At 42.4% G+C, this 25,547-nt stretch overlaps 2 protein-coding genes across 12 annotated transcripts in view; one reads left to right on the top strand and one right to left on the bottom strand.

Annotated features, from left to right (window-relative positions):
• Positions 1–3,813: 3,813 nt before the first annotated feature.
• Positions 3,814–19,802, top strand: PIWIL1 (piwi like RNA-mediated gene silencing 1). Of its 3 annotated transcripts, none has more exons than XM_086474214.1 (20): positions 3,814–3,894; positions 4,448–4,569; positions 5,322–5,458; positions 5,903–6,117; positions 7,205–7,326; positions 7,986–8,066; positions 8,999–9,196; positions 9,576–9,687; positions 11,888–12,008; positions 12,621–12,738; positions 12,899–13,013; positions 14,003–14,190; positions 14,806–14,878; positions 15,218–15,418; positions 15,730–15,833; positions 16,292–16,362; positions 16,881–17,034; positions 17,544–17,669; positions 18,789–18,936; positions 19,686–19,802. In XM_086474214.1, the coding sequence occupies exons 1-20, from the start codon at positions 3,814–3,816 to the stop codon at positions 19,800–19,802; spliced, it is 2,604 nt and encodes an 867-aa protein (XP_086330340.1). The 3 variants fall into 3 exon arrangements, with proteins under 3 accessions (XP_086330340.1, XP_086330341.1, XP_086330339.1); XM_086474215.1 differs by having other exon boundaries at positions 4,448–4,574; positions 5,327–5,458; XM_086474213.1 differs by having other exon boundaries at positions 4,448–4,598; positions 5,333–5,458.
• A 3,355-nt stretch (positions 19,803–23,157) lies between these two features.
• RIMBP2 (RIMS binding protein 2) overlaps positions 23,158–25,547 on the bottom strand; it is a 146,686-nt gene continuing 144,296 nt past the window's right edge. For 4 of the 9 annotated variants that reach the window (XM_086474077.1, XM_086474076.1, XM_086474079.1 and 1 more), the window contains one exon: positions 23,158–23,346. In XM_086474077.1, coding sequence (XP_086330203.1) covers positions 23,158–23,346 — 189 coding nt within the window. Of the gene's footprint in view, positions 23,347–25,139; positions 25,167–25,547 lie in introns of those variants that run through there. The other 5 variants (XM_086474078.1, XM_009957252.2, XM_009957260.2 and 2 more) reach the window with 2 other exon arrangements.

Below are 25,547 nucleotides of genomic sequence, written 5' to 3'. Positions count from 1 at the left end.
TTAATAAGATTCAGGAGCAATGTGTTGGGCTTTTTAAAATCTAGCCTCACGTATGAATTGCTGAGTTCTGTTGTGAAGTCTTCCTTGTTTTTTCTTGCTTCATCACAGGAGACAATACTTTTCATTCTGATGTCTTGAGGTATCGCTTTTTCTATGGCTAGAACTGAAAGAGCTGTTGATACCTGGACTTGGTGTGACCAGAAAGACACGAAGGTGAGAGTTCAACTTACATTGGCAGCAGTTCGCAATACTCTATAAACATTACGCTAAAGATACTGAAATGAGCATTTTCTTCACTGTGCGTGTTGGAATACTTATTTATTTACCATTCAGAATCCCAAAGTGCTCCTAACTACACAAGTTAACAGCTGTCTGCTAGTACAGTTCCTGGCTCCTACCTCCTCAGGCATCTTTTTCCTGTTTATACTCGTACATCAAATGGGCCTTTGGAAAAATCCCTGATTTTCTTTTGTTCTGTTTTCTTTGTTCTGTTTCCATGCGGTCTTTTCCCCTTTGGAGATGACATGTATGGGAAATGGCTTATTGTAGCAACAGGAGACAGAAGGCGAAAACAATTGCATCATGGGTAAAACAAACATCAAAGCAGAGTGCAAGCCAAGTAGCTGTGAAAAAATTATTCATATGTGATATTTCGATGTGTTGAAGTCCAGCATCGGTAGTTCTTTTGGCAATGTAGAAAAAATAAAATGCAAACAGTTACAATTTTCAAAATCTTGTTTTTCTCAGTGTTTCTGAGAACCAGCCAGGGCGAAGGACACGATGCACCTGTTGCAGTTGGTGCATCGCCATTGCCACATTCCCCCTGACTGTGAAAAATTCATTAAGCCTACCTGTAGAGACACAGGTTCAACTAGGCTTGAACTGAAAAAAAAACAAACCAACAAAAATTAAAAAAAAAAAAAAAAGAAAAAGAAGGAAGTCTGAAAGACTGTGAAAACTAAATTGGAACCTATCTTTCATTAAGTACTAATTAACTGTCTGACAACTCACGTATAAAAATGAGGGTGCTTATTGTTGATGTTTATTTTCACTTTATAAGGAATTGCTGTAGGTAGCCAGCCTAAGTAAGTACTTTTAACAACTCCCATCTAAAGATAATTAAGTTCTGCACTGAAATGTAAGGAATTTGGCATAAAAAAATAAACATTAAGTACGGCAGATATTTTAAATGACTAAACATAACTATTTCCAACACACACATTCTGCTTTCTCATGATTTACATAATATAAATTACTTCGACAACATCTTTATATTCTTTAAATATTGCTGAGCCAAGAAAATCTGCATATTGTGTTTCTGCAGCTTTAACCCTCTGACCCAGTGAAGATTTCTGCAGGCTACAGAGCAATAAAAGTTGCCACTGTGGGTGAACAGCCCATGGCAAGCAGTAATCAGTGCTCTAAAAAGCACTGAACATGCCCCATCTACATGTATGTATCAAGTCTGTTAAATATTTATCCAGATAATTATGTGAATAATAAAAATCACATGCTCAAAGTACTTCAGCTATCTTTAAGGAGCAATACCCACACTTGCATAGTTCGACAGCTCTTCTTTTTAACTTGTAAAACAGAATCTGGCTTCCCAAGTGGGTTGCTACGCTGACATCCATAAGCCCAACAAAACTGGCTTTAGGGACAAGCTGACAATCTAAATCACACACAGATAATTGTAGTATTTATGTTAAGAAAGAAAGTTAACAATGTCACTCATTTCTACCTGGAGTAACAGAGAACAAAGAAAAGGAAGCTTGTCCTCTGTTCACTACAGGTACCTGAAAATTGTAAATGACCTCATGAGATCAGACTGGTCTTTTATAAAGGTAAGTTTTCAACTAGATTATGTTATCTCTCGTCCCTCGAAGTCAGTGTCTCCAGATGAATTACAGCCACCTAATCTTTGAGCAAAGGCACACTTAAAAAACAGCACTAATAGGCACTCAAGCCTTGGTGCTGTCTAGAATCCCGTCTTTCCACAGAAGCGTGGAAAAGTGTCCTTAGAGAGTTAATTCCCACTTAAGGCAGCTTACTTCCAGGTCACAAGATTCGCTAGTTCTGTTGTGAAGTATCTAAAATACAAGCTGTGATTTTCTGTCAGAATCACAGCAACTGAATCAGCCTTGGTAGTTAGAAAAAAAAAAAAAAAAAAAGGCGCTTTTCCCCCCTTCTACTTGGTTGCCAGCCCGCTGCAGCACACATCTCCCCGGCAGGAGGGCTGCTCCTGGGTTTCCAGCTGCTGCTGCCTGACCGGGTGGTGCCCAGTCCCTCCTGCCGACAGGCACCGCGCTGTGCACGTCGGGCCCCGTGCCCGCGACTTGGGGCTGTTCTGCACCTCTCCGGAAAAGAACAAGAAGTTTAAGTGGCACCGTTGGAAACGCTGCTGAGAAACGCAGCCCTTCACTGCCACAACTTAAGTTTTATTTCTTGTTTTATTGCTCCACCTTCCGGTTACCTTCCTTTTCAAGGCAGAAGCGGGATGGGGAGGAAGTAACTTTTAGCGGGAACCTCTCCGCTCCCCAAGGTGACAAACATGACTCGGGAGCCCGACGTTGCCACCGGCGTTCACGAACGCCTGCGGGAAGCGGCGGGGGCGGCGGTGCCCGATGGGCCCGCTCCTGCCGGGGGCACCGAGATCCCCCGCCACAGGCTGCCGGGGTGGCCGAGGGAGACCCCCCGAACGCCGCCATGCGGAGAAGATCGCGGCAGCGTTACCGGCGAAGCGCCCAGCGCCGGCTTTCTGCCCGGCCCGGAGAGCGAAGCGCCCAGCCGTGCTGGCCGCCGGGCGGGCGGGAAGGGGGGAACAGGAGCTGCGCTTCGGCCTCCTTCGGCTCCGTCCGCCGCGGCCGGCTGCGCCCTTCGGGCCTCTTCGGCAGCGCTCGGGCCTCAGGAGCCAATAGGGGGAGAGCGTACGTTCCCGCCTTGCACCGCCGGCGCGTGCCGCCGCGGCGGTGTGCGCCTGCGCGTGGCACGGTGGGCCTCCTTAGGGGCGGTGAATGGGGGGGGTGGTCGGGTCGTGCGAGGCGGGCGGCGCGGCCGCTGTTGTGCCCGGGGCAGCGGCCTGCGGGCACCGTCGGCTGCGAGAGCGGGAGCGGGAGCGCGCGCCTGTGGTGTCGTGAAGAGGGCGGCCTGGTGCGTGTCGCTGCGGTGGGAGCAGAGTCCCTTTTGCGGCCGCGGGGCAAGGTGAGGTGACGCTGAGGAGGCGGGAGGGCTGGCGGGGGCCGGGGGGGGGGGGGGGGGGGGGGGAGCGCCTGTGGGCACGCGTTTTGGCCCTGCAAAGTGCTCGAGGCTGGCAGAGAAGTTAGGGCCGAGGCCACGCGGGAAGGAAGGGCTGCTGTTGGGGGGAGGGGAGGGACGGGTGTCTGGAGTCGGTTTGCTCTATCGGGGCCCTGCCCGGGCGGTAAGGGCTGGCGGGTGCTTTGGGGGAAGCCCCGAGTGTAGCTTGAAAGTGACATCAGCAGGTGCTTAGTTTCTGCTTGGCTGAGGTTGCAGGCCCTGCCATGCCTTCCCATTGAGTTGACTTTCTTCATAGCTTTAGAAATTGTGGTGGGCTGTGCCAGCCTGTTCAAACTTGACTATGAGAAGCTCTAACTTCCCGGAACTCCCTGTTGTGGCTGTGTTACTGGGGAGGTCCAAGAGCAGTGAGTTTTTCAGAGGAGGGTATATTTTACTGAACCAGTTGAAATTAAAGAAAAGTAAACACAGTAGCTCTGTTCAGTTCATAATATTTCTTGGAACAAGGGTGGGAGAAGGAGAAGACTGACTACTAATGCTGCAGGTGGTTTGTCTTACAAGATGACAGGAAGAGCAAGAGCCAGAGCAAGAGGAAGGCGACCAGCACAGGAGACCGCTATTCCTGCTGTAGGAGCTGCAGCTGTAAGTTGGCTCTCTTTTTAATGAGCACAGCTAGGCTTTGAAGTGTAACTCATCAACTTCCTATTTTGCTATCAGGTATATATGTTAGATGATACGTGTGTATGCCTATATTATGTCTGGTGTATAGTTATATTAACTAATTTTTGTTAAGAAAATTTTTGTGTGCTTATAAAGAAGTATTATTCACTGGACACTGCAATTACAAAAGTTGTTTTTATAAAATATGTAGTTAGCTACTTGAAGTCTCAGAGGAGTTGTTAAAACTGAGAAGTCCAGGAGTTTTGGTCAGAGCTTGGAAAGAGAAAATTTGCATTTACTAGTAGTTAAATGAATATGAACTTAGAAAAAGAATTTCCTGAACCCCGTTAGTTTGGAGTTTGAAGTGCAGCATAATAACTCTGCTACTTAATATAGGAAAAAAGATTTAAACTTAATGTAACTGTTGCACTTGGATATTTGAGTATTCTATACTTAATGTCTTTGTTTTGCCGTACTCTTGGAAGTCTGCTGTTTATTCAGTTGCAGTAGGATAAATTGTTCCCAACTATTGCAGGCTCAACAGGCTTTGCCTAGCCAGCCACTTGGCCCTCAGCAGCCTCAGCAGCCATGTGTTCCTCCAGCAGCAGCAGCAGCGCTTGGTGGCCGTGGACGACAAAGGGGCCCTCCGAGTGTTCCACAAGGCCAGGACGAGAGAAGGCCAAAAGGTCAGAAAGGGTGGAAAAGTTCATTGCCCACAAGAGCAAGTGTTTCAAAGAGAAAGCAATTAAGGCATTCTTTAGACTGTCTTTCTAATTTTTCATTTCCAAATTGGATTTATTACTAAGAATTGGAAAAGTCTGCTGTACATACCATGTGATGATAGTATTGTCATTCTGAGGGGCAGTATAAATGAACCAGGAATTTTGAAAACTACCTTGAGTTTGCTCTACTCCATCTGTACTCTCTCCTCTATCAAAATACTTCAAAAGATAAATTAGAAGCACAATTAACTGCATGAATACCAAAAGCAAATTTCATTTTGCTAGGACATTATTTTTCTTGAATCGAAATCAGGAAATTAAACTTTCTTACGTGTTTCACATCGCGGTGTATTTAATTATTTCGGTGCCAGCTGGAGCTGAAATGAAAGATCTTTCTTCCCTGTATTTGCAGAAGAGATTATTGATTTGGAGGGTTTATATCTTTTTTTTTTTTTTTCATCTGGCTAGTGAGCCATTCTGTTTGCTTACTAGTTAACCGTCTGCAAGTCTTAGGAAGTTAATACGTGTTACTTGAATGCTGTTTTAAGGTTGATTTACTACATAGCAAAAGCTGAAACCTAAAATTTCATGATTTCTCTTAATTTTATAAGTATATGACTTTCAAAATGGAGTTGTATTTGATTGTTCTTTGTACATAAGACTTGATTGTAATTCTTCCTCAAATTTTGAAACAATAGGATTACAGATTTCTGAAGAACTTCAGCAATTGTCTTTAGGAGATAGGGGTGGACGTCGTAAAGATTTCCATGACCTCGGGGTAAATACACGGCAAGCCATAGAACATGTTCAAGAATCAAAAACTGGTATGTTCAGCTTAGACTGTAGACAAATAAGCAAGTTGAAATGAGTAGTTTTGCTTTGTTTCTGCTTTTAGTATGCTCTAGAAAGCCAAATAAAATCATCATTGTGTGCTGGACCAAGCTACAAGGTGCTCCTGATACCTCTAGTACCTTGTACTGATCCTTTGGGAGACAGGTCCCTGATGTAAATGCTTACCTCATTTGGGCTGAGAGTTTTCCTGACAACTGAAGGAATGATGGAAAGCTCTGCTAAGCGGGTGAGTGTCTATGCCAGCACTATGCCTATGGGGGCATTTCCTCTAGCTCACTGAGCCAAACGGTCGCAGAACACACCTGACCTCTAAGCTTTGTCTGAACGCCTTAGTTTTTAAAAATTTCTCAAGCGTGTTGAATTACTATAAACTGGTAAAATTTTGTAGCTGCTAAGATATTTGCCTTTCATTTTAGGTTCTTCAGGTGTTACGGTAAAATTAACTACAAATTACTTTCGTTTGACGTCTCGACCCCAGTGGTCTTTATATCAGTACCACGTTGGCTATAATCCTGAGATGGAAGCACGCCGTCTTCGATCTGCTTTGCTCTTTCAGCACGAAGAGCTGATTGGACAGGCACATGCATTTGATGGATCGCTATTATTCTTGCCAAGAAGACTAAGGAATAAGGTGTGATACGAGAATGCTGTTTTATTTTTTTATTTTGACTTGCATTTTAGGATGCTTCTTGTTTCTTGCTCATCTGGTGAAGTTACAGAACTGATGTCCCCTGAGCAACATTTAGTTGCATTGAATATATTAGTAGAAGCTAATTTACTTGTGTAGAGAAACTTGGTAATAAACTTCTGGTTCTAATGCTTAGGTTCTGCAGGCTAGAATAATCCTCTGTACAGAAGTGGATAGTACAGGCAGTGTTTTCCTTTGGTTTTCTTTCTGCTTCTGTCGTGTCATAGTTTCTGTATTTGAACATCGAATGTAATTGAAAGGGTGGATATATTGGGTGTGTGTGGTAAACTTTTGGTAGCTGGGGTGGGGGTGTCTGGGGTGGCCCCTGGGGGAAGAGGTCAGGGCTGCCCGGGGCTCTGCACAGCCATTTCCAGCCAGCTTCACAAAGGACCAAAGCTGAGCCCATCAGCAAAGTTGATGGCACCTCTGTGTGTTTCACAAGGAGGGAAAAAATGCCAGAGCAGAAGAAAAGTCTGAGAAGAAAGGGGCAGGTGAGGGAAAACGCGGCGTACGGATGGTAACGTAATGCCTGCCACTCATTGCCTCGCTGAAGGGACGGGTTGTAACCAGTGGTGTTAAGAGGGGGACAGAGGAGGCCGAGGTGAAGTCGAGCCTGGCAAAGGAAGAGGGAGATTATGTGTTCAGTATGTGTTTTAACGTTTGTCTTTTTGCCTCCCATTACCTGAATCGGTAATTAAATCTATATTAATTGCCAGTATACTAAGTTTATTACCTCAAGTTGAGTCTTTCCTGCAATGGTAACTGGTAAGTAATCTCCCTGTCGTCATCTTGAATTCAGACGCTTTGGGGAGAGCCTCCATTCTATTCCATTAGTCACCTTCACCCAGATGAATGAAGCATTTTTGGTTGTAGTTTATAGTTGTAGTGGGAATTCCAATTCCTGTTTCAGCTAAGTCTTGAATTATTACTTAGAATCTTAATGTACAAATCCAATTTGATATTAATGGAGCAAAGTCCAGATATGACCCTCTCTGCCTCTAGTTTTATTAACTGAACTTCACTTTCGCAGGTTACTGAAGTGTTTAGTAGGACTCGAAATGGAGAGGATGTCAAGATAACGATCACGTTGACTAACGAGTTGCCACCTAATTCACCTACATGTCTGCAATTTTACAACATCATTTTCAGAAGGTTTGCTCTCCACGTTATGTCTTTATAAGAAGTCATTCTAAAAATACCTGACTTAAGTTTTTACTTTCCGAAGAACGGACTACAAATCAATACTACAAATGTCCATTTTTAAGCCTTTGTAGCCACCATTGCTCTGTGGCCAGCCACATCTGGCAGCGTTTTCACGTGCAGCGATATGTGTGTTTCTGGCACATGTTGACGTGAAATGAGTTTGTGCCTTTTCCCTGAGCAAGCAGACTGACAGCGAGTGCTGACTGTTGTAGGCAGTTAGTCCTGCCTCTGCCCTCCTTTGGTGTCCCTGGATTTGCCTCTTAAAGCATGTAGTAGTGCAGGGCTTTGAACTGGCAAATGACTTATTTTGCTGTAGTCTTTCCACCTCACCTTGATCCCTGGGCTGCCTGGTTCATCTGGAGTGTAGCTTGTTTGGACTGCTGCCTTCAGCTGGTTAGTGAAGGGTTGGGTGGATTGCTAACTCGCTCCGAACTGATTGTCGTTCCTAAGTGTCCATGGCCTTTCTAAATGGAGTTTAATGAAAAGTTCCCATTCACGAGCGCTTTATCTAGTCAGATGACCAGAAAGGTTGTGTGGAGGGATGGTACCGTGCATGGTTTGATAAACGGAATAATAATGGTAAATGACATCCATATTTTAACTTGTAGGCTTTTGAAGATGTTGAATTTGCAGCAGATTGGACGTAATTACTACAACCCCGATGACCCAATCATCATCCCGAATCACAGGTTTGGCCAAAAGGATACTCGGGTTTAGGAAGGGTGCAGGGAGAAAGGATATTTTGATAACGCTCCGGTGGCTTATCTTGAAATAAAACCATGGACTTAAAAACTGATATTCCTGGGAAGCGTGAGACCTTATTCTCCTAACTTAATTTCTTCTGTGTGTAAGATCTCTTTTAGTTGTTACCAGTGCGTGTTCTACTCTTGCATTTTACTCCAGTGTCAGAAACCTTGCTTAAATATGTGTAAGGCTGAGATCTCTGAATGCTTCAGTTCTAAAGCTCAGGAGCTTCATTCTGAAGGCCGTTTAGTCTGCTGTGTAAATTCACCCCTGGCCATACCCTGCTGGATGGGTAGTTCTGGAGCTGGCCTGTTGCTAGCTGCCATGTCTTGTCCCCGTTCCCTGCCACGATCCTGTACAATGGGACTGATGCTTCTGGCTGGCCCGAGGGCTGTTGTACAAGTTAGTAAGCTTGAGTTTGACTGGGGCCCCATCCTGCGGCTGTGGTGTACTCCTCGCCATTAACCTGGCCTACGTAATGTGCTTGATGGAAGAAAGTGGCTGGTGTTCTACTAGATAAGCTGCTGGCCTTTTTCCCTTTAAGGTGTCTTGAATACTCGTACACTTCGTATTTAAGGTATTTAAGACTAATAACATGAAATGGATTTCTTGGGTTTTGAGCCATCCTTTCTTTTGCTTCCGTTACATTGCTACATCATTCAATTAATCTTTTATCTTAAGTTGACTAAAGATACCAACCTGCATGTAAAATCTTTTTCATTTTGTTAGCTTTCAGGAGCTTGCTTGTATTTGGAGAACGGTTTCTTTGAGTCTTGAGTGCTTTCTAGTGTCTGGGAAAGTGGGCAGAAATAAGTCAAGGGGTGAGAATAGAGATTCGTTAAAGCATGTTAAGGTTCTGTGTGTTCTCTTTTGACAGGTTGATGATTTGGCCGGGCTTCGTAAGCTCTATCCTCCGGTATGAGGAAGGCATTATGTTATGTACAGATGTGAGCCATAAGGTTCTTCGCAATGAAACAGTGTTGGATTTTATGTACAGTCTGTATCATCAGGTTGGAGAGCAAAGATTTAAAGATGCCTGTGCTAAAGAGCTGATAGGTGTAATTGTTCTTACAAAGTAAGTCTCTTTGGACTCTTGACTTAGAGATCTCCTTATTTTTTTTGGATGTTCCATGCCCTGAAGTGTATAATGAAGCATCAGAAAACGTGAAAATTGTATCATTGTCAAGCTAGCAAACTAATCGAGGTGACAGCATTTACAAAAGCAGAAAGTACAGACTGGATTGGTTCTGGTTTTGTTCGGTTTTATAACAGTTTAGCTTTTAGTAGAATTGAGAGCTTGTTTGAATTGAAAACTTGAAGTTACTGCTGCTGATAGGAGCAAAACTTTCAACTCCCATGAGTATTGTCATGAACTTTTTCATCCCGTAGTTCTGTTTCTTTTCTGTTTCAGTTAAGATTTAAAAAAAAAATAAATTATTAAATTGTTTGTTTAGGTACAATAACAGAACATACAGAGTCGATGACATCGACTGGGATGCCAATCCACGGTGTACCTTTAGAAAAGCAGATGGTTCTGAGATCAGCTATGTGGACTACTACAAAATGGTATGGAAACTTAACTGTCAGTGTGTGTGTGGGGGGCTTTAACTTGAAATGTTAGAGCATTGTTCGAGGTTTACTTACAAGGCGTGGATTTGGAATTCATAATTTTCTGTAATAAAATTTTATTTTTAATGGCTACTATATTATCTGAGAGCAGTAAGTACCCTGTGCAGCATGACTGGGCATGAATAGTCCATCCCAATGAGTAGTTGGTCAGGCAGAAGTGCCAGGAGGCCTGCGTGGATGAAGAAGGAGCTCCTGGGAAAACTCAAAAAGGAAGCCTACAGAAGGTGGAAGTAGAGGCAGGTAATGTGGGAGGAAGAGAGACATGCATGAATGAGGTTAGGAATGCCAAAGCCCAGGTGGAACTGCATCTGGCCAGGAATGTGAAGGGCAACAGGAAGGGCTTCTGTAAGTACATAAGTGACAAAAGGAAAACGAGGGAAAATTTCACCTGCCGCTGTGAATGCGGCAGGGCCCCTGGTGACCCAGGGTGTGGAAAGAGCTGAGGTGCTGAACGCTGCCTTCGCCTCAGTTGGGACTAGCAAGACTGCCATTCAGGATTCCCAGGCCCCAGAGACCAGGGAGCAGTCTGGAGCAAGGAGGGCAGACCGTTGGTGGAAGAGAGCCAGGTCAGGGTGTGCTGAAGCAGATTAGCCATACTGGAGTCCATGGGCCCTGATGGGCTGCATCTACAGGTAACTGAGGCAGCTGGCTCGTGTCATGGTGAGGCCACTGCCACTAACCTTGGAACTGTGGTGCCTGAGGACGGGAGGAAATCCAGTGTCACTCTTGAAGAAAGTGAAGGCGGATGAGATAGGGAGCTACAGGCCAGGCAGCCTCAGGTGGTTTCCTGGGAAGCTGATGGAGCAGCTAATCCTGGAAACCGTTTCCAGGCACATGAACGGCAAGTCAGTCATCAGGAGTAGTCAGCACGGCTTCACTGAGGGCAAGTCATGCTTGGCCAGCTTGAGAAACTTCTCCGGTGAAATGACTAGCTTGGGAGATGAGGGGAGAGCAGTGGGTATTGTCTGCCTGGCCTTCAGCAAGGCTTTTGACACTGTCTCCTGTGAGAAGCTTGTGGAGAAGCTCTGAAGTGTGGGCCAGATGAGCAGGCAGGGAAGCGGATCAAAAGCTGGCTGCACAGCCAGGCCCAGAGAGGGGTGATGGGTGGCCTGAGGTGTAGTTGGAGTCCAGTAACGAGTGGTGTTCGCCTGGGGTGAGTACTGGGTCCTGTCCTGTTCAGTGTCTCTCTTAACGATCTGGGTGATGGGGCAGAGTGCACCCTCAGCAGGTTTGCCGATAATTTGCTGGAGGTGGAATCTATGGACAGTCGTCTTAAGAGAAATTACTCTGATGCTTTTGGCTCTGAAACAAAGTTTATGTATATCTTTGATAGCTGAACCTTCTCTGCCATTGAGGTCTGCCACTGTAATTGTGAAGTCTTTCTGCACATCACTTTCAACTGTAAAACAGGATGAGACTTCATGAACTACAAGCAAAATTTTTATTATCCATTGTAATTCAGGGTGGAGTTTATAAATGATAAATTTTCTCTGCCTTTTTTGCCTTTGCTGTGATCTCACTTTTTTGGTTTTAAATGCTATCCTTTGCATGGTTTCTGAGGTGTGGTTCTCTTTAAGAAACAGTTCTTGAAAAACTATGAAGTACGATTGTTGACTGTCAGCTTGTATTGCCTTTTTTTGGTTTGTTTTTTCTTTTTCTAGACTAAATTAGTGAGTACTAGAGAGACCAACTCTTGCCAGATGCAAGGAAAGATTGTGGGAGGGTTGAATTTCAGAAACTTCCCTTGGAATCTTCTTGGATTCTTGTGACGTCTTGAATTAAATTGCTCTCTAGGGCGGGAACCTTGTCCTTTACTGAACTGGACTGAGCGTCCTAATCTTGAGTCCGATACTCTGGGTGATGCTGCCTCAAGCAAGGCAGAAGCACTGTTTGTGTTGGCTCTTACAAGTCAGTGATTTGATGGCACCAATAGAGAGAATAGTGCTTTCCTGTTTGGCCTTTTCTGACAAAACCGGTTCCTCACAAGTCAGATGAGCTGATTGAGAAAAGTTGCTGGTGGCTTTTGTTTTGGTTTTGTTTATTTTAGGAAAAATACTCATTTTCTATATTGAGCATTATTATTAAGAAAACAGAGTGTTATGAATAAACTAACATACGGTATATATTTCTGATACAGCAATATAACCAAGAAATCACTGATTTGAGGCAGCCTGTCTTGATCAGTCAGGCTAGGAAGAAGAGTGGCAGCATCGTGCCAGGGCCTGTGGCTCTCATTCCAGAGCTGTGCTTCCTAACAGGTACTGTAGCTTTTTTTCATAGCAAAGCATCTGTCAAACCCTAGTGCCTACTGAAACTGGTATTCTGACAGCAGCCTCTTGCCCAGTTAAGTAGAAATGTTTTGTTTATATCAATGTGATTTTTAGAAGCAAGTTTTGTAGTGAAAAGGTTAACTATTTAAATGAGTCTGAAAAGTTGCAGTTGTTCTGATGCTGCATAGTCTTTACATGTGGTCTTCTACATTGGCTCACTGATAACTTGTAGTGTCCTTTTGGTAGTAAAACTTCAGTTGGAGAAAATTACTATAAATGGATAACTTTGTAAGATCCATAAATATGTCTTTTCCCCTGAGATACTTGCTTTGCACTAGCAGTATCTCTCCATCTCAGCTGTTTTGTTTTGCTTTTGAAATTAAAAGAGCTGCATGTCTTGTGGGGTTCCCTCAAATGCAAAAATCCAGAATAGTTTTTTTCTGTGAGTGTGTGTACGGGGAGCAACTGAAAAGCTGGATTACTGCAGACACCACTTGACAAGCCCGCAATACAGGCGTAGTTAATCTGCATGACTTGTAAGTTGACTTTTCTTAGCCCTTAGTCTAACTTGTGCTCAGAAAAAGATTTTGCTGTTAACAGGATTAACTGAGAAGATGCGTAATGATTTCAAAGTGATGAAAGACTTGGCTGTTCATACACGACTGCCACCTGTGCAGAGGCAACGTGAGATTGGAAGACTTGTTGACTACATCCGAGAGTATGCTGCCTTCCTATCTTCTGTCCTTTGTTGTGGAAAATTTGTAGGATAAACTTCTTTCTTGCAACAAAACTTTAGGAATTGTGCTGGTTTAAAAAAAGAAAAGCCTCAGCAAGAACAAATTTCTTTATATTTTAATTTAAATCTTGTTTTTAAACAGAGATGATGGCGTTCAGAAGGAACTCAGCAACTGGGGTTTAAGCTTTGATTCCGATTTATTATCCTTCACGGGAAGAGTTGTTCAAGGAGAAAAGATCCTTCAGTCAGGACGTACGGTAAATAAAACTGCTTCTAAAATCTTCTGGATCTCTCACTGGTGAGGCAAATTCTTAAGGAAGGAAATACACCTTGTTGGTTTATAAATGAAGGATTATGAGTGAAAATGTTATATGCCAGCCTTTGTCCGAGCAGGAGACTCTCAAACTTCATAGATTGTTTACAAGTTCTGTTTAGAAACCCCTAAAGTTGTTTGTTTTTTTTTTTTTTCTGGCTTGCATTACGGTAGTGTCTTCTTGCAAAACAGTCCCTCTGTCTAAACAGGGTAATTTCAGAGACACAAGCTTGGAGACTGGAGATGTTTCTGACAAGTTTCTATTTATTACAATACTAAGGCTGTCAAATGAAAAGCCACTAATTATTTCAGTTCAGCAGATAGAACATGTGTAGTATCTGTTCATTCAAAGGTGGGGTGACTCTTCAGTATGAATAACTTAGATTTAAATCTAAGTTGTAGATTGCCATAAAATATTATATATTTGCTCTGTAGTAGAGATCTTTTGTCTATTTGGAATGGATGCCAAATGGAAGAGGGCATTTTACAGTATCTTGGTCTGTTTATCTGTGTGTTTGGTAAAGCTTTTTTGTCCTTATTGAAAAGATCTGATATCTTCTTTAATACTTCTTTTTCTCAAGCAGTTACGTTATTAAAAAGAAATATGGGAGAAAAATAAGCCAATATGTAAACAGCCGAGTCTTTGTAGCACAAAATCATGCAGCAAATATTAGCAACTTATGTGGGCTGAAAATCCTAAGTATCTTTACGTAACTATGAATGAAACATCTGAAGAGTGTAGGATTTCTTGAGAAGGCTGGTTTAAGCTTATTTTACAGTAGCAACCATAGCAGTAAAAGAACAGATAAAAATCCAGTCGTTTGTTCTAGGCAGAAGTGTTACAGTCGGTTCTTGAGGTGCATCAGGAAGTAGCTGTGGTGTAGCTTGTTGGTAGGGCCTTGATTTTTCTTTTTCTCCATCTCTTATTTACAGTTTGACTACAATCCTCAGTTTGCTGATTGGTCAAGGGAAACTAGGGGAGCTCCTTTAACCTGTGCAAAGCCTCTGGACAAGTGGTTATTAATATACCCACGTCACAACTATGATGCTGCCAATACGTTGCTTCAAAGTCTGTCTAAAGTCACGCCATCCATGGGAATCCGCATGAACGACCCAACCCTGTAAGAGTCGTTGGAAAGCCGATGGAAAAACCATGTTGTACTACTTCAGATCTATCTGTTGGCACGCTTAGGCTGTTAAATGAGGAGATAGCATAGTGTGTCACGCTGCTGACTTCTCTGAGATTTTTAATAAACCAGGTTGCTTTCAGTATGCAAACTGTTCAGTGTTCTCTAGTGACTGACTTTCAGACTCGTGCTTTTATTGGTGTGAGAGCTTTCACCGGGGGTTAAAGCGTGCAGAAACCGAACGGTTTTAGACGTACAGCCCTTGAGCAAAACCTTCTCAGGTGGAGCTATGGTTAATACAAGAAGGAATGTCTGTTCTCTTGCTGACTTAGGATGTATTCTAATTTGTTCTTATGGCCAGTATCTTCTTTTGAGTACCTGTGCTTGCTTTTAACTTCGAATTTCATTGCTCTTGGAAGCCAAAGTCGGGGATGATGCTTCTTAATCTTCAAAATGTGTGAATATTGGACGTTTATTGATATCTATAAATGTGGCACTTCATACAGTACTGATGCGTAATGAGCGTTGATGTCTTCACTGAAGGTTGAGTAGCTGTTAGTTGTCATTTGGTTTTTTTTTCCTGTAAGCCTTTTTTCTCTTCCTTTTCAGGATTGAAGTAGAGGATAGAACAGAAGCTTATTTGAGGGCTTTACAGCAATGTGTTACCCCTGACACAAACATAGTATGTATTTGAATTCATAATTTCAAATCATGTTAATCTCTGTAATTGGCGTTTAAGACTATTGGGATTGATTCTTAGAAATAAAACTCTTGGCTCCTGAGCATCTACTACATGCCTACTCATAGTCCTAGTCAAACCTCAGACTAACTATGAGTATCCTTCTGGAAAAGAGCCTTTATACTTGGCTCTGAAGTATAGACACGGAAACTTTCCAGGAGTTTCTTTCACTGTGAATGCTTGAATATTTCTCTTGAGTGTTGGAAACTTTTCCTAAAGAACTACAACTGTTACCTAAGTCTGAGAATGCAGCATCTTAAAAACATTTTTTTTCCTTTAAAGGTAGTTTGTGTTTTGTCTAGTGCCCGAAAAGATAAATATGATGCTATCAAGAAATACTTATGTACAGACTGTCCCATCCCAAGTCAGTGTGTGCTTGCTCGCACTTTAAGCAAGCCTCAGACTGCTGCAGCCATAGCAACAAAAATTGCCTTACAAATGAACTGTAAAATGGGTGGAGAACTTTGGAATGTTGAGATCCCGGTAAGTAGTTTTATTTTTTTAAGAAGTAACTGTTTTCCGTGTTAAGCCTTATTTAAAAAATGAGCCTTTTCCCCCCCAAAAAAGAAAATTGAGTAGTATTGGTGTAGTTTGTTTTGTGTCTGTGAGAAGAGACATGGAGTTAAATATGTCATAAGGAGACATTTAATTGAAGAATTCAGTGCCCCTGGTTTCCTTAAGCATCCTGAAACCATACAGCTTATGTCATGACCTTGTTACGCTCTAGGATGGAGGTGATGGGTGCTTTGGCGTGTCTCTGTGCTAATCAGTGTTCTGTATCGGTTCCTTTTAAGCTGAAACAGGTAATGATTGTGGGAATCGATTGTTACCACGACACTTTGTCTGGAAAGCAGTCAATTGCAGGATTTGTTGCTAGCATGAATCAAACAATGACACGGTAAGATTTGAATGCCAATGGAAAAGAAAAATACAAAAAAGAATCTGTATCTTTCCCTTCACTGAAAATAGCTGGAACGTGGCGGGCCATCGTGAAGATGTGCCAAGTGATTTACTGTGCACTGTTAATAAGATCTATCTATTGTGAATTGGTTTTTTTTCCACTGCATCCCTTAAGGAATAGCCTTGTCCTCTTCCACAGTGCTTGCACGAGGGGGCAATGGTGGGGAAAGGGCTGGGATGAATAGAGGGCATCAGGGTGACAGGCGCTTCTGCCTTTTGAGTTGACTTGCGAGGGAAATGGTCCCGTAGCACCCTGACTGCTGTTTGACTGCTGTTTGGCTGCCTTGACCCACACTAGCCTTAAAGACTAAGTGGTCATAGCTACTTCATAAATAACTTTGCTGAAGGAAGCCTGGGAAACCCTTTGAAGGGCATCTTTTCTTTTGTTTTTCCCAGGTGGTTCTCGCGCTGTGTTGTTCAAGGTCGTGGACAAGAACTCGTGGATGGGCTCAAAGGCTGCTTGCAAAGTAAGGGGAGGCTTTCTGCGCTTTTCCAGTCAGGTCTAAGAAGTGACAGTTTGGCTTCCTGTAAACGCACCTCCTCGGCCACCTTGAGGGGAGGCGTTACCTGCTTGCACTTCCATAAAACCAGATTAAAAATACAGTTGTAAATATTGCAGAAAATTGATAGCATTTTGTGTACCTTCTGTCATGGATTCCCACACTTCTTAACGATAATTAAATACTACTTGCCAATGCATTTCAAGGAATGCTTTCAAGGAGATGGATGGAAGGGATGACCGCTCCTTGCTGTGAGAGGCCAGCGGAGTGGATAATATCCCTGGGTTCGTTCTTTTTGTGGCGGTGCGCAGGAATGCCAGAATTCTTTTTGCAGGGCCATTTGTGTATCACGATGCCGACCTGTTTCAGGGTGCTGAAAGGTTGAGGACCTTCCATTTCAAACTTAGTGCTGTTCTTCCAATAATAAAAATCCATTTTTGGTTTATTATAGCTGACAGCTTTTACTCTTTTTGTATTTTTTTAAGCTGCTTTAAGAGACTGGTTCAAGTGGAATAAGTGTTTGCCCTCTCGTATTGTTGTGTATCGTGATGGTGTAGGAGATGGACAGCTAAGTACTTTGGTTGATTATGAAGTGCCTCAATTTCTGGATTGCATGAAGAGCGTTGGCAGAGACTACAAGTAAGTCTGTTTCCACCAGCCCCCTTTTTTATACTGCAAGAGAAATACACACTGGGATCCAAAAAGTGGTTACAGAAGAAGATCATGTCATCATTTCATCCTTATCTGTTTTTACTTGAGCTCAAACAACTGTTTTTATGATGATGGTTTACATGATTTGAGGTCACTTTAGCAAAAATACTGTTATAACACAGTGTTTTCTATGAAAAGATGAGGTAGAGAGATAGAAGATCCCTTTTTGTTCTGTTTTCTGTCTCCCTATGAAGTTAATGTAAGCTGGGATGGTGAGAAATAGTATCAAAGTTGCATCTGAAACTAAAAATCTAAAGTTATGAACAACATCCTACTTAATCTAAATGAAGGCATTAGTGAAGGATTATGTGTGAAATGAATGCCCTGGAGAGCTCTGAACTTGCTTTTAATTTGAAGCTGTAGAGAATCTACTCCTGAAATATTCTCAGTGCAGTATTTCAGGATAGTTTTGTTTCGTGTTTTTTTTTTTCTTTTAGTCCGAGACTTTCTGTGATAGTGGTGAAGAAACGCGTGAACACCAGGTTCTTTGCCCAGAGTGGTGGAGCCCTTACAAACCCGCCCCCTGGTACTGTTGTGGATGTGGCGGTTACCAGACCAGAGTGGTGAGTTGATGCGGAAGTGACAGCTCTTCTGTGGGCTGGCACCCCGATAATACAGGAGCTGTCTGCTGCACTCTTGACGGTGGGGTCAAGGAGAAGAATACTTTCCACACTTTGGTGCTTTTCAAAGGAAACCATGAATGTGTAGATGAAAGAAATGGACAAGCTTAAATTTTATGAATTCATTATGCAATATTTTGTGGTTTCCAACATGCAGTATGTGCTTACATCAGCGTATTGCAGATGCTTTAAGTGTGTGGGTTTCGCTCCTTGGTGTTTTGGGGTTTTTTATATTTATTTTTTAAGGATCACTACCAAATGAGTGATTGCCCAACTGTCCTTCACTGAATTTAAATCCTGTCTGGCTGTAGTTTTGCCATTGCACCTGAATTTCGTTACGTTGTAAGGGTGCGTTTGAGTAGGTGCTGGAATTGTTGAGAAGGTTCTGGGATTGTTGAGAAGTTGCTGGAAGACACCTCGGAGTTGGGCTGTTGTGCGCGTAGGTAGCACACGCACACCGATCTCGCGGCCTTCGCGCGCTCGCGGGCAGAATGGAACGGGTTTGCCAGTCCCACCCTGCCACGCTCGGGTCAGGGCTGTGGGAAACACCAAGCTTGTTGGGTGCGTGATGGAGGGTTGGACTTTGGTCGAGGGACGCTGGAGCGTGTAGGAAGCCCTGCAGTCGTCTGTGGCAGCGTGCAGCTCCCCTGGGGAGTCTTCCCTTTGCGTTTGTGTTTTACCAGCTTGCTGCAGGTGTTTCAAGCGTGGTGACAGGTGACAGACGTCCAAGCGTGGCTCGGTGTCCCAGGGGAAATGAGGAGCGTGGGCGAAGTACTTGTGCAGAGTGGTTATTGGGAGGAAAGCTGTGTATGTTGAATGGTTAAGACCTTCATGGTCTGAAGACCTGTTCCATATGAAAAGGTTATTTACATCCTGACCTTTCAGAAAGAGAGGAAACTGATTATTTTGTGACCAAAGCATAATCATACTTTTGGGGTTTACTCAATATGCATAAAGTGACTCGAAGAAAAGAAGGAAAACTCATGGGAAATTGCATTTTTCTTAGAAAAGCAGCCCTTTCTGTATCAGATGTTTGATTTGTTTTGTATTGCTTTCTTACAGGTATGATTTCTTCATTGTGAGTCAGACAGTGAGAGATGGTTGTGTTGCACCCACTCATTATAACGTAATTTATGACACGAGCAAACTGAAACCAGATCACATGCAACGTTTAACCTACAAACTTTGCCACATGTATTATAACTGGCCGGTAAGTATTTCTGCTGGGAAGTGATAATATTTTCTTCTATGCTTGCACATCTCTCCGCAGGAACCACCCACAATACGGTAGAAAAATGTATCCTTGAAAGACTTGTGCAAATCCAAAAAGCCTGCAAGTCTGCCTCCTGACCTGGAGTGGTGATTTGAGAACTAGACTTTGTATAATTACGTGATCTCCCTCAGCCTAGAGAAGGTTATCTTTATTCTCACTAGAAAATGCTTGTTTTGAGTAGTATTCCCAAATTCTATGTGAAAAGCAAAACTGTAGCAATTATTTCTTACCTGCAAAAATACTCCTTTGTGTGGAGATGGAACCATGTTCTTCCATTTCCCTGAGGCTTCTTCTGTGGCATGCCAAGATCAGCACAGGCAGCTCCTGCCCGGGGTGTGCTTTAGTTTTGTCACTTTAGGAATCCTAAATATTTCACATGACTTGCCCGCGTCCCACCTTGATGCTGTGGGATCCATCATCCAATGTAAACCTGCGTGAGAGGCTTTTTTGGAGTGAGGAAGGGGGAACGGTGTTGGAAAGTTTTTTGCATCTGTTCTTCTATAAAGCACGTTTTTTTAGTATGTTCAGTACCTGTAATGTTGTTTTCACAAATGGGCATAGACTACGAGGAATATCAATTTTACATGTGTCCAGACTTTGGAATTCCAGGGCTCTCTGTTGCAGTACGTGCCTATTAAATGACTGGGAAATAATTGTGTTTTTTTTTTTTCTTTTTCCTTCTGCAGGGTGTTATCAGAGTACCAGCTCCTTGTCAGTATGCTCATAAGCTGGCCTTCCTTGTTGGTCAGAGTATTCACAGAGAACCAAACCAGTTGCTTTCGGACAGACTTTACTATCTTTGAAGTTGTTACCAGCTAAAAAAATAGGGTAGATCCTTTCCTAGGAAATACCGAATTGTCTGGGTTTGTGGGTGGTTTCTTGTTTGGTTTTGTTTCTTTTTCTTAAGACATGTGCATGTGACGATGACTCTGTGCAGTGTGGAACCTTATTTTCATTGTCACAGGAAGAAGCTTGAGGTAACAGATCTGCATTTTGAATAGGTCTCTGCTTGCTGGAAAAACTAGAGAATTTTACATTATTTTTTACTACTTACTTACTAAAGTGTTTCTGGGGTTCTTCACAAAAGATTGTCAGTTGTTCTCATTTTTATCTATGTTTTGGGGAAGACTTACACAGAATTATATTTGGCCTACAAGCTATAGAGTTATGCAGACTACAAGCCAAGCTTCTCCAGCTTGCACATCACACTTTTCACTTTCAAAATGCAATTGTTGCTTCATTGTTTTTCTTGGCTGTTAAATTGAGGGCAAAATTCTGTCTCCCAAATGATTTCATATCTTAGAGAGGCTATCGGACATTCTTGGGTATTGAGGCTTTGTTTTAAGATGGCATAGTGCTGCAAAACCTGTGGAGGAGACTTGGAAGTGCTTTGCAGACCCACTGTACACAGCCGTGAGCTCACTTGTGTCTCCCTGGGAGCAGAGGGAAGTGCAGTGGGGCTTTTTCAGACCGGCAGAGCTGAGCAGGGGAGTCTGATATACCAGAGTTTCAGGAACGAGTGTCGGGAGGCCGGCCAAACTCTTCCTGGATGGTATCACAGCTGTAGGAACACCTTCGTTATCTAAGGCTATGGCCTTCTCTGCCCCCAAAGTGATGGCTTTGACTAAGCTTGAATGCCGTCACGGGGCCGCGGGACTCCCCGCAGCCTGTCCCAGGGACGTGCTTTTTCTTAGTCTCGTGACTTCATCTTTTCTGCGTAGCGCAAGTCGTTGGCTTATACAACTGCAAGTGTATAACTGAAACGAACTGAGTTTCTTGGTTGACATTGTCTAACTGCATGCTTGTTAAATGAGAGAAATAATTTCCATCAAAGCATAGTTTTACTGTTGGTGGTTTTGGGGCTTTTTTTGGTTGTGCATTTCCAAGTCATGGGAAGCTCTTAGGCCTCAGTTTGTGTTGTACTGCTGCGATTTTCCTTGGTAGCTGTTCAGCAGGAGTAGCTTAATTTGCACAGCAAATAGCAATTGTGCTGGTGGCAACTGATTCCAGATTTTTGCATTACCAGGTGCAGACTAGTACTTATGGAAGAACTTGGACTAGTGCTGGTTTGGGTTTGTTTATCTTAAAACTCGCTTGTTGTGAACCTTGTTCGTTTCCTTTGTGAGATTTCAATAAAGTTGTTGCTGCAATCATTGCTCGTTTGCTCGTGTTGGATGTGTTTGCATACGTTCCTCCAGACTGGGCTTTGGGCACTGGATGGGACATGTGCCAGAGTCACTTTCTAACTGGTTTTTGCTGACGGAAAGCTCCTGGAATCTTGCGCTTAGATGAGCTTTATTCTACAGTGAACTTCAGCAGCTGGTGGCAGCTCTGAAAAACGAGGGGGCTCTGTCACTTGTATTCAGGTCAGGTTTGTCCTTTCCTAGGCTAAGGGAACTGCACCACCCTCTGCCTTCCACATGGAATTCGTAGTGAAGAAAGGCACAGGGCGGTTTGGCAAATATTTTGGTCTTTCTGATGTCATACAGTGGTAGCTTTCCCTGTTCACTACCAAGTATTTTGTATTTATTCCCATTATCCCTATCACAGGGACTTGTCCTGATCTGGTTTCTGTCACTTGAGGCCTGCAGAAAGGGAGCGAGCACGGCTGCTTCCTTGGCCAGCTCAGTCGGGGCTCCCTGGGCCTGCACCTTGCCGTGGGGGTCGGACCCTGTAGCGAGGGAGGGCTGGCTGCCCCGCAGGCGAGCAGCTGACCCAGCAGGTTCATGAAACATACTGCACTCTACAAAATATCAAATGATTTATTTATATAAAATAGAATACACAACAGTTGTACACATGCACACACCCACACAGTACTTTACCACAAATGTAGGCCAGTTATTTTCTTTAATTAAATGTATAATCTAGCACACGGTATCTTACAGTAATTTACAGGGTTATCTGAAGACACAATGGGGAAGCTTCGAGCATTCATTTAGAAACCTTCCATAAATTACAAAAAGAAAGGCAGTCTGAAAAGTATGTATAAACAGTAAAAACAATTTACAAATGGACAAGAATTACAAAATAGTAACAGCCAATGACTGCCATCACTGTGTAAGATTGTTTTTCTTGAGATGCCAATATTGCAGTTGGTATTTGATTATCGCCTCTTGCAGCCTCTTGACCGGCTGCGGCTTCTGTATGTGACACAGTTTTTCACTCCTTACTTTAGACATGCACTTTATCTGAAGTCTGACATCAGCCATATGAAAATGCCTGTTACCTTAGGGCTGTACCTCCACAGGAAAAAAAGCTGGGGAGTAAAGGATTTTCTGTGGGGGAGGTTTTTGTGGTTTCTTTTTTTTTTTTTTTTTTTTTTTTTTCCTGGTGATTTAGAACAGTGAACCAGGAAACTCCAAAACCGGATGTGACATGGTTGAAAGTGGGTGAGTCTCTGAATAACTTACACTGTACCTGATAGTGCAAATGTTGACGAAAGAAACCAATACACGGGGTTTGGGTTGGGTGGGGGGGAAAAAAAAAAAAAGAAAAGAAGCAAAAAAAACAAAAAAAAAGAAAGCGTTTTGCACAGCACTTTCAAACTCCCAGGAGTTACATCAGACACTGAATGGAGTCAGTAACATAGTACTTGATCTGCAATTAACGGTTTTAGGGAAGATGGAGACAGTGGAATACACAGTACATACAAAGTATACGCTGTATATTTATTAGACAGTACAAATCATTGTGCATTAATAAGGCAAAACATCAAGGCTGATTAAACTAGGAGTTTCAAGACCATTTTTGTTGGTGATAAAGATTAGACACAGGGTGGGGATCTCTTTGAACCAGGACTCAATGAATAGAGTTTTCTTCCCCCCACTCATGGTTAAAGGGGACTAAAGGCTGAGATTATCCAATGGAGTTGCAGGTGTTGAGTTGACTTCAAATAAAACCATGTTCTTCTGGTCTTAATCCCACCAAAAAAAATATTTTTTTAAGAAGAAAATATTTGCAACAACAAATGCCCTTCCTTTTCTCTTGTTGTTTTGATTAAGCAATTCACATGATTATTGATGTCAGAGGTAAAAATGCAAAGGTTTGGTAAAGTTGTACTGCATAGTCATGAAAGCCCTAGTTTTGACGTTTAAAAAAAAAAAAAAAAAAATTACACAGACTGGAAGCTTTACAAGTTGTCCAGGAGTACATGAATCATTTCACTGCACCAAGCTTTTTCAGCAGTTTCTTGCCTTTGGAAAGCAGACCCTTTTTCTTTTTCGAGGACATATCCCTGCCTCTCCCGGGACTACCAGAACCCATAGGTGACGTAGGTGACCCAGAATGGAGATGAACTGTGGGGGATGGTGCTCTCCGTGATGTACCTGTATTCTCAGGAGGAACCTATTAGGTACATTGTTATAATTTATTGAATGTTTGAAAGCTTAACAGCTATTAGCATCAAGAAAGTCGGTAACATCACTTGTCCCATTACCCACTTAAACAAAAGGGCTGATTCCTTTTTCTTTGTGGCTTAAAACGCCGTATGGGCTCATGGAAAAACAATAAATTTATAGACAACAGAAAACGTTCCAATAGAGCCCTGGTTTGGTTATACTTTTTTTAAAGAAAGAGTTGGATACACTCATTCTGCCAGAGTTCTGGCCACAAAAGCCACAAAACTGGTTTTGGTTTTGCATTTCAGTACTCTGATAGTACCAAAATGAAGAGGGATAGTTTTAGCTACAGATTTAAGAAAAACAAATGTGTTAGTTACTGCAGGTTAGCGATCTATAGAAGCTAAAGTGTTTTCAGAAGAAATTACTTAAAATGCTACATGATCACTCATTTTTTAATGTCCTTTAAATGCCTTTTCTTTAAAATTGGCTACCAAACTTTATGTACATATTTGAGAAGATGGCACACTGGCTTAAAAAAAAAAAAAATTTAAAAAAGGAAAAAAAAAAAGCTAAAATGAACCTTAATTGCAATCAAAGAAAGCTTAAAGACCCTGACTGCTTGATGTGTGCTGCAGCTATGAGGTTGCTGAATGAAGGTGAATACTTGTACGATAGTTAGATGACAGCATTCCTAAATATTTTAAACAGCTATTTTATTTTATTTTTTTTCAGTTGTCAAAGCACTTGAATGAAAATGCTAAAGCTACTTATACTCAGCGTATCCTAACTACGGTGCCCGGCCGGCAAAATGCGATACTGTCCATTAAGGTGATATTTTCATAGTAGAATCCATGCCGTAGGGCCCCTGTTATCTTGTAGTTCAGGTTAAAACATGAGCAGTTTACTGGCTTCTTGTGCCACAGTGGGTTAAGCAAAGGGGCTTCAAGCCTACTTTGATTTTAAATCAAGGTCTAATTCTAATGAAAAGAAACCAGCTTAGTAAAGCACCCCAACGTACACCTGAAGATACCAGATATTTCGTCTAATGCATTCATCCAGAGCTGCATGTTTCACACTGAGACTCATTGCATTGGTAAACCAAACGGTTGCTGAGAGTTCAAACGTGCACTTTCTAGGAACACCCGAGTAGATTGTACCATGTGAAGGGATTGTTTCAGAATTGTTGAATAGTTGGTCTTAGGCAAACTGGGGTATAATCGATTATGGAAAACACATTTTAAGGCAGACAATTTGTAGCTAGATTTGAGTGTAATGAGTTTCAAAACCAACTATACCCTTGTAAACTACTGCACGTATCGGCTTACGTTTTGTTTGCGTGTTCTTTAAGGGTTGGGGGTGTTGTGCTTTTCTCTTGAAGCAGGAGCTTGGAACTTTTACATCCCAGGTTGGCTAACAATGCAATATGCAGCTTTTGTTTGTAGGGTAGTTAGTTAGACATCAAACTCGCCTTGCTATATAAACAGAAACATTTAGCTCATGAAGAAATATGTTCCAAACGTTGACCTTCGTTAAGTCAGGTCTGATTGGCTCATTTCTAAGGATTCCTTTTTAAAGGATTTGTCTCCTAAAAAAAACTAAATTGGCTTGACTAGATACAGTAAAGGCATACAGCCTAGTCTGTGGCCACGGGTTTTGGAGACATATTTCTTTTTTTTTTTTTTTTTTTTTTCCCCCACAATTAAGTTTCAAGACTTGCATTAGATAGCCAGGTAGCTTTAATTGAGATCTCTATTGGTATCTTCAGTTGCTCACTTACGTGAAGGCTACATTGCCTTATTAAGGTGTGAAATGAACACTCTTCTTCTGTTTCCAAGCAGATGAGCAAAGAAATAAAAATATATATAAAATATATAATATATAAAAGTATTGCAGTGATGAAACAAAACAAAAAATGAGATACTCTAAACATGACTAGTCTTTCATAAAAGAGAAGTCTCTGGGCAATTAACTAATGCTGGTTGGAATAGGAAGTCATAAGAGTTAAAAGATGAGCACTCAATCAGCTGCGTCTGCAGTTAGTATTTAAGGGAATGTTGTACCAGTGTTTCGTCCACAAGAACTTTTGCTTTGCTCTAGGTACTGCAGGTAGTACGAGTAGTTTAGAAGCATTAGGAGGTAACTACCATCACCGGGGAAAAGCTGCTTAAACTCAAATTATAACGGAAGGTACCGTAATGACTGCAA

The sequence above is a fragment of the Leptosomus discolor genome, chromosome 16 (genome assembly GCF_034619465.1).
Source record: "Leptosomus discolor isolate bLepDis1 chromosome 16, bLepDis1.hap2, whole genome shotgun sequence".
In the NCBI taxonomy this organism is placed as follows: Eukaryota; Metazoa; Chordata; class Aves; order Leptosomiformes; family Leptosomidae; genus Leptosomus; species Leptosomus discolor.
This window is presented reverse-complemented; position numbering and strand designations above follow the sequence as displayed.